The sequence below is a fragment of the Lonchura striata genome, chromosome Z (assembly GCF_046129695.1).
Source record: "Lonchura striata isolate bLonStr1 chromosome Z, bLonStr1.mat, whole genome shotgun sequence".
Lineage (NCBI taxonomy): Eukaryota > Metazoa > Chordata > Aves > Passeriformes > Estrildidae > Lonchura > Lonchura striata.
The window spans coordinates 26,289,027-26,297,574 of NC_134642.1; the positions used below are offsets into that span (position 1 = coordinate 26,289,027).

At 42.9% G+C, this 8,548-nt stretch overlaps 1 protein-coding gene across 3 annotated transcripts; it reads right to left on the reverse strand.

Annotated features, from left to right (window-relative positions):
- Positions 1–1,133: 1,133 nt before the first annotated feature.
- Positions 1,134–8,396, reverse strand: QNG1 (Q-nucleotide N-glycosylase 1). 3 transcript variants are annotated; one of them, XM_021534446.2, is made up of 4 exons: positions 7,967–8,396; positions 6,709–6,968; positions 3,100–3,295; positions 1,134–1,825 (listed from the first exon to the last, which is right to left on the reverse strand). In XM_021534446.2, the coding sequence occupies exons 1-4, from the start codon at positions 8,301–8,303 to the stop codon at positions 1,593–1,595; spliced, it is 1,026 nt and encodes a 341-aa protein (XP_021390121.1). In that variant the 5' UTR covers positions 8,304–8,396; the 3' UTR covers positions 1,134–1,592. The 3 variants fall into 3 exon arrangements, with proteins under 3 accessions (XP_021390121.1, XP_021390123.1, XP_021390124.1); XM_021534448.2 differs by having other exon boundaries at positions 6,709–7,706; positions 7,967–8,027; XM_021534449.3 differs by lacking the exon at positions 7,967–8,396 and adding an exon at positions 7,565–7,917.
- Between the last annotated feature and the right edge of the window lie 152 nt (positions 8,397–8,548).

Genomic DNA, 8,548 nt, shown 5'->3' on the forward strand with positions numbered 1-8,548 from the left:
GGGCCGGGCCGAGCCGAGCCGAGCCGAGCCGAGCCGAGCCGGGCCGAGCCGAGCCGAGCCGAGCCGAGCCGAGCCGAGCCGAGCCGAGCCGAGCGGAGCGGAGCCGAGCCGAGCCGTGCCGAGCTTTGCCGAGCCGGGCCGGGCCGGGCCGTGCCGGGCCGGGCCGTGCCGAGCGGAGCCGAGCGGAGCCGAGCCGTGCCGAGCCAAGCCGAGCCTTGCCGAGCCGGGCCGGGCCGTGCCGAGCCGAGCGGAGCCGAGCCAAGCCGAGCCGAGCCGTGCCGAGCCGGGCCGGGCCGTGCCGTGCCGAGTCGAGCCGAGCCGAGCCGAGCCGAGCCGAGCCGAGCCGAGCCGAGCCGTGCCGAGCCGTGCCGAGCGGAGCCGAGCCGTGCCGAGCGGAGCCGAGCCGGGCCGTGCCGAGCCGAGCCGTGCCGAGCCGAGCCGTGCCGAGCCGTGCCGTGCCCCTCTGCCGCAGCGGGGGCGGGAGCGGCGGCGCCGCGCGCGTCGCTGCCCTCGCCAGGCAACGGCCGCCGTGCCCGGCCGCGCGCACAGCGGCCGCGCGCACAGCGCCCCCGCGGGCGGCTGCCGCTCCTTCCGCCCGGGCCGGGCCCCGGCGCGGCGCTGCAGCGTGTCCCGAGAAGCGCCAGGGAGCCGGGGAAGGGCTGGAGCAGAAGTCCTGTCTGAGGGAGCTGGGCGCGTTTAGCCTGGAGGACGCCAGGGGGACCTTACTGCTCTCTACAGCTGCCTGAAAGGAAGGAGTAGCAAGATGGCGTTCGGCCTCTCCTCACAGTACAAAAGGAAGTCGCTTCAAGCTGTGATGGGGAAGGTTCAGATTGGACATCAAGAAAAATTTCTTCATAAAAAGGGTGATTAAATGCTGGAACAGGCTGCCTAGTCCGGTGATGGAATCACAGTCCCTGGCAGTATTTAAGGATTAAAGACTGGAGGTGGCGCTCACTCAGTGCCGTGGTCTAGTAGACAAAGTCATATTCCATCACAGGTCAGACTTGATGGATCTCGCAGATCTTTTCCAACCTAAGTGATTTTGTGACTCCTCCCACCCCTTCCTACCTCCCTCCCTGCATAGACTGAGCCCCCCCATCTCAACCCTACCAGTAAAAACACAGAGCCCCACGGCACGTCTGTCACCTCACCATTTATTGAATGACTGGACGGATTACACGTCCAGGTCTGAGCAGAAAAGCATCTGCCAAGCACCTGCCACCTCTGTGCAGGTATGAGAGGGGACAGGCAGGAACAGGGAGAGGCCAAGGTGCAAGGTACACCACAGGATCTGCACACACATCTGGCTGTGCGCACAGGTAGCCACGTACACCGATACAAAGGTCAAAGAAGGAGTAATAAACCCCACCTTGACATGGGTTACCTGCAAAGTTTACACTGGTAATTTCAGTCAGGGCAAGCAAAAGATTAAAAGAAATTTAATAAAACAATGCATAGAGAAAAAAGGCACATTGTTACTACATCACTAGAAAACAAGAATTTAACAGATTAGTGCATGACAAATGACCATATAAAAAGCAAAACAGCAGTTCAAAAGATAAGTTAGAATACAAGAGCTATCAGAGTGAACTTTAGTAATATATACACCGTACTCGATGGAATGGGATGTCTTTCATCTCTGCCCTGTGATCCCTGGCATAATCCCAAAGATAATAATCGAGCAAAACTGCATTGATCTTCTCATGCATATCCTGACCCTTCTTCTGATAGACCTCCTGAAGGTGCTTACAAATCAATGCACAACACCAAATAGAACAGCCACGGATCTCTACCTCTTCTTTGTCTCCAGATTGGAAAAGTGTTCCTGCAGACACAAGAGACAAGCAATCCATTTACATGGAACAGACAGAAAGCCATGGACTAACGAAATTTGTCAATTTTTCCCCCCTTTCACATTTATTTCACTCTATGATTCCAGTTCTCATGACTTACCCTGCAATTTATTTCCCCCTTTCACACTTATTCCATTCTAGGAATTCCAGTTCTCGCGACTTACCCTGCAACTGTTAACAGTGTTGCTGTCCATTTTCTAATGGTTACTTTAATTTTACCATATTGCACTTAGAAGCTTCCCTCCCATTCAATTCAAGCAACATCCTGTATTCTAAGGAATTTAGGAGCAGGGTGTACTGCAAATCATATGATCATTTCTTTGCTTGCAGAGACAAAAAAGATAGTTTTTCATTATAGTATACTTTTTAGTATATAATTACTGTACTTCATAGTATATTTTCTACCAGGATGACTGAAGTCTAAGATTTTAAAATTAAAAACAAACAGCCCTCCAAAAGAACTTAATGCAAAGATAAAAAGGATTTATGGAAGGATAAAATGTCTATGAGGTCTATTTAGTTATATAGATATGCATAAAGACATAAATACACGTACGGCCATTCTTTTAAAGTTCATGGGCGATGGCATTAATCTGTTTATCTTCCTGAATATTTCTGAATTTTTATAACAGCAGTTCTACACCTAAATACAGTCATTTTACAGTGCAAAAGAGATTGGCTTATTTTTATTCACTAAAATTCGTGGTTACTAAGTATTGAAGATTAAACCATGCTTAAAAATGAGATCCTAGTCATATGCAATTAACTTAATTTAAAGAAATATTTTTTAATGGATGCTTATAATATTACTTTGCTTATTAACTAGCAGTTCAGTACAAATACAGAGGAATTCCCATGCTTTTATATCAAATTTGAATTAATGACAAAAATCATTGTTTCTTTTATGTAAACCTCCAAAATTGTAACTATTCTCATGGTTTTACAACAGCTTTTCAGAAACTCATTCAGAAATTCAAAATATCTTTGAGTCTTTTTAATCCCTCCCTTATTAATGTTTAATTCACAAAATACATCTTAACAAAAAGGTAACCTTGAGATCTCAGGATCATGGTTACAGAAAAAGTTCCTTCCTGTTACCTCACCAGTACCAAAGAAATTCCCCAGACGAAAAAAAATGGAAAAACATTTTGTCCCTTACATGGACAACATATTATATTTTAGAACTAGCCTTAGTCTACAATATCAGGCAGTTAGATTATTTGATATTAGCAAGAACAGAACAAACCTTCGCGTAGTTTCTTCATTAATTTTTCAGAATACTTCATTGCTTTTAAGTGAACAAGAACTTGTGGAATTCTGTAGTCAGCAAATATCGTCAGACTGGAAATATCATCAAAAGAACCATCTCCTTTGCCTTCTAAAACACTCCATGTGTCAGCCACAAGTATTTGTGCCCGTTTGTAGAAAGACACCTTCTTTTTCTGAAAGAAGAAATTTATGGATTATTTTAGTGCCTGATCAATAAAAATAGCAAATAATACATTAAGCATATCATATTGTTAAGCAAACATTAGTTAATTACACAGAATAAACTGCAACACTCTTAAATATCTTCAAATCTAAACAATATCAAACTACAAACAGGGATTATGTAGAATACTCATAAATAAACTGAAACAAAAAATAACATATTAAAAGTTACTGCAGCAAATAAAAATTGTTTAGAATATGCCCAGATCCCAGAATACTTTCACAGATGTTTATGGCCACTTGGCAAACACTGTAGTTGAACATCCAGCAACATTAATTTTCAGAAACTCTACAGTACATCCAACCTTTTAATTTGACAAGAGAAGCATAATAAACATGTATTGTACTAGACAATTAAAAAAATTTGTTAATCCATTTATCTGTACTGTTAAAGAAATAGAATTCTGGTGAAAAGTTTAATGAATGCCCCTCTTCATTTACTGTCAAGATGCTGTAACTATTCCTGACAGCAAATATTTTTTGTCCTTGAATTATAGTCTCCAAAAACACAGTGAAGTTCAACTATATCTCAAAGAACAACTTCCAAAACATCCTCAAAACTCCTCCCTTCCCTGTGCCTTATTCTATACTTGACACAGATGCACAAACTTACTTCTAGAGAACATATGTAATTTTGTACCTTAAATAACAAAACACCACCTTAAACATCACACAAGAAGCGTAACAAGAAGTAAATAATTAACAGACCAAATTTTATCATAGCTCCTACTGTCCCAAAGCAAGGGTGTCATTCTTACATAGCATTAGGAATTTCCCAGTACTAAAGTACTGCTGTCTCTAGCACCACACCATTTCACAAGAGTAGAGAAAGTCAAAATTAGAATGGAACTTTTCAATTCATGCTGCAGCTTAATTAGGAAGAAAAATATCATCTGGGACTCATCACAGAGCAGATAATTTTACAATTTCATTGTTTCAATTGTTAACTTTTATATGGTACAGAACATATGAAGTTTATATAAAAATCTCAATATGAAAAAGACTACGAAACATTTCGAGTAAATTTTCCCACTGTTTATCAGAAAGCAGGAAAAGCACTAGGATACTACATGCCAAATTGGAAGAACTTAAGAACTTCTTTACTGTGCAAGTGACTGCAGTGGCACAGATTGTTTAGAGAGATTGTGGAGCCTCCCTCATGGAATACATTCAAGAACTGCCTGGACACAAGCCTGTGCCATGTGCTGTGGGATGACCATGCTTGAGCAGGAAGGTTGGACCCACTTATGGTATGGTTCCTTAAACCCTTCCCAGTCTCTGATTCTGTCTGTGAAAGGCAATAAAGATAGTACAGTTTATAAAGAAATTGAACTTTTTTCTACATGGCAATACAACTATATCTCTTTTATCTTTTTTTTTTCTACAACACCTTGCCTTTACAGGAAATAGTACCGTGTACAGGAACATTTCATTCTTCTTTGCAGTACAATGTGCTAATATTAAGGAATATATCTAATTATGACTGACATTAAAAGAAAAGAGCAGTATTGTGTTGGCAAAGAGCAAAATGTAATAGCACAGACATTAAAAAAAAAAGCAAAGAATAGGATTATGAGAATTTTAAAACCTCAGTCCCAGGTGATGGATGGTAAGTAAAAGATGAATACATGCAATATAGGGGAAGATCAAAAAGAACTCTATTTAGTCTCTGTTAGAACAGAAAACCCCTGATATATGAGTACAATAAAACTTAAACTGCTGTTGGGAATCAAGTGCAGCACAGCATCTAAATATTAATTATCCTCCAAGGAGAAAAAAGTGTTTTGGAGATTTTGGTCTTGGTTTGCATTTTCTTTTTCAGAAAAACTAACACTGGCAATTTCTGTGATTACATGTGTAATCATTAAAAGTATTTTGTATATGTATTTGGAAAAACATACAGTCAAATAATTGTGCTAATTTTAGAAGCTTCCCTAGAAGGTCAGCTGTAGCAGTCTGTGATGGCATGGTTCTAATGTACAACTTAACTTATATATATTTCTCCTTTGGAGAGTTACTGAAAAGGACTGGTTTGCTATTAGATATTTCACCGTCTTTCCAGTTCCCTCCTAACCCTTTAGAAGTCTTACTTGTGAGAGCTTACCTGCTGCCATAAAAATAATATGATCCATGTCACCACCTTCAAAATATGCGTCTTGCTTAGTGAAAGCAGATAAAAAGCTTCCATATTCATGCAACAGTCTTTATTACTAAGTCAGTGCTTACAGGGATAAGTTTTAGAACAGTTTTTCATTCTGTAGTCTGCTGCTGCTTTTAAGGAGGCTTGCTTTATAAAGCACTCATCATCTCATGAAACATATAACGTCAATGAATACAGTCACTATAAAGATAAGAAAATATCACTTTACTTGGAAAACATTCCTTTTCTGACCACAAAAATCGTCAAAATGTTACTTTTTATGTTAAAAAACACAAATAAACTCAAATAAATGAAACCAGTAGCTTCAAAGATTAATTCAAAAGGACCTCTGATTTTTTATGCAAATATATTTTGCAGCAGGAGACAAAGGAAAAAATATGACACTTCCTACTGAAGGGTAATAAATGCAAAGCAAATAAATGCAAAAGCAAAAATATTGAACCAATGCAAAGGCTCAAAGCTTCAGTGACTGATAATCGAAGAAGCTGAAAAGACTCCACAGACTAGTAGTATAGGCTGAACTGTCACTAACGAAGTCTTCTAGATTAAGGATGAAACACCTGAGTACTACTTCACATGCAACTGAGCACATGAGCAGCTATGTAAGTCACAGGTGCTAAATGAAAGCCACTGCATAGATGAAAACTGGGAGACAAAAAATATCAGATGATACCTGCTTAATTCCCAGCAGTTCCTTTCAGTAAACGCTTCAGTATACTGCCAACATTTGTAAAAATGTAAATTACTTCTAGTCTGTAGTGATTTGGGTAATGCCTGTTGAATCAACAGCCGTTAGAGGGTGGAGTCCCAGTACCTGCGAGTTAACTCTACCACGGTTTCACTTCCCTCATTAGCTGCAGAGAGCCTTAAGGTAAAAGAAAAAGAAGATGATGGGAAGAGGGTTGTCAGCAATTCAAGGGAAGTGGAAAAAAAAGGAAAAAGAATTCCCATTTTTCAGGCAGGAATCCTCTCAAATACTATGCATTTTTAAGGAGTACAAAGGAGGCGTGATCTAACTGGGAACTCAAGAGTGTACCAAAATAAATTACAGTAAATTGATAAAGAGACAGCATATGAGAAAAAAGGTACTCCTCTGGTGGGAAAAAGAAAGTGACTCTTGTCCTGACTAGTTGTGGACTATAAAATCTCTTTCACTGTTATTAAATAGTTGCACTTTTTTCCAGAGCTTTAGAATTAACCTACCTCAAACACAGCTTCATCTCTGTAAGAAGGAAAATTTTCCAGTATGAGATGTAGCAGTTTCTGAGCACTTTTCTCACTCATTTTAACACAGGTGAGGAAAGACCCTCCAAACTTCTCTAACAGAACGATTCCACTTTCGTTCAGCACCCGGTGTCTTTCTTCAATCAAAGGCAAAGGAACTTCTGTGTCAGAGCGAAATACGTGCCTAACTTGGTCAAGCGTCATGGTGGCAAAATAGGATGCACTGGTGATAGGTATTCCTTCAGAAAAGTGAAAATAAGATATTTAGGCTATCACATAACATAACACAAAGACCTAGTGCAGTGGTCTGCTAAAGGAAAGCACTTCTATAGCAAGATCTAAGAAGTCCATCAACTCTTAAACCCACCTTTGCTTTCAGCAACAACTGCATCCACACAGATGCTCACAACTAAATTTGTGAATGCACACAATGTTTTCTTCTACAGCACATTTCCAACATACAACCATAGAACTATTGTTACTTTTTGTATTTTCTCCAACTGCTTGGTTTTCATATTTTAAGTGTGACGTTTACATAGCACAGTGGCAAATATAGTCAGTATACAACTAGTTTAGTCAGCATAGGCCTGTTTTCCCATGGAAACTAATCATGCTGTGCATTCACAAAAAATGTCTTAATGCTAATACCCCCTTAATTTACTAAATAACTATACAGAAAATTAATTAAAACTTTCATCTATGCCTACTAACAGTTTGGGTTTTTTTCTGAAAACAGCAAGAAGCGTGAGTGCTAAAGTAGTGGGTTTAAATATGAGACTTTAAAATACTGATTTTAAAATATTGGTTTGAGGGCCATAATGGGTTTCAGACTTACTTTAGACACTCTGATATTTGATTAGTCCAGAGGATTCTCGCTTTATGCCTCATTTTTTCGTTTGCCATGGAAATATGCAACTCAAGAATACATGTGAAATAACCCAAGTCATGTACAGCTGACTACTGGCAATCCTTAAAGTCTTTTAAATGGAAGAGAGAACCCAGTTAGAGCCAAGAGTTAGGCAGTTTCAGTACAAAGGTATTTTGAAAGCACTTCCAGTTCCCTTCCCCAAGCTCTGTGGGACGCCTGCACATACAGAGCTACCGACACAACGAGCAGCACTTTCCAAGAGCGTGTCCCAGTTCCGGGGCGCCGCCTCCATTTAATACACGACGCTCGGCTCCCGATGCCCCCCGCCCGCAGCCGCGGCCCGGCCCCGCTGCCCCGGCGCCCACTGACCGTCGTCCAGGGCCCTGTTGACGGCGGCACACAGCGACCAGTAGCCGCTGTAGGTTTTGTCCTTGTACTTCACAAGGTACTTGCACTCCTCCTGCTCGGACCAGAAGGAGAAATTGAGGGTGTCCACCAGGAACACCCAGTCTACAGCCTCCTTGTCGGCGGCCCGGGGGTTCAGCTCGTGTAGGCTTTTCCAGCCCGCCAGCCCGAACTCTGCCGCCGAGACTTTGTCGAACAGGCTCTCCGCCACCCGCCGCGCTCCCTCCTCGTCCACGGAGACATCTTTGCTGTGCTCGGCTATGAACTTGGCGGACTCCAGGGGGGACGGGAACACCTCCATCCTCGGCAGGAAGCACGCACGCCGCCCAAGCCAGCCTCCGCGCCGCGCCTGCCGCGGGGCGCGCACGGGAAGCGGCTCCGGCCGCTCGGCGCGGCGCTCCGCCCCGCGGTGCTGCCGCTGCGCGCAGGCGCGGGCGGAGGCGGGCCCGGGCGGCGCTCGGGGCCGAGCGCAGCCGGGCCCGGGGAGCGCTTGGAGCGGCACGTTCGTGCCGAGCCGCCCCCTCCAATCCTGCCAGGCTACAGCAG

What these genes read in the sequence shown, in the direction of transcription:
- QNG1 (XM_021534446.2), bottom strand. Translation starts at nt 8,303, where the DNA reads ATGGAGGTGTTCCCGTCCCCCCTGGAGTCCGCCAAGTTCATAGCCGAG. An exon ending in GAGATGAAGCTGTGTTTGAG is followed by an intron (nt 3,296 to 6,708) that starts GTAGGTTAATTC and finishes TTCTTCTTTCAG; the next exon opens with AAAAAGAAGGTGTCTTTCTA. An exon ending in AATGAAGAAACTACGCGAAG is followed by an intron (nt 1,826 to 3,099) that starts GTTTGTTCTGTT and finishes TTGTGTCTGCAG; the next exon opens with GAACACTTTTCCAATCTGGA.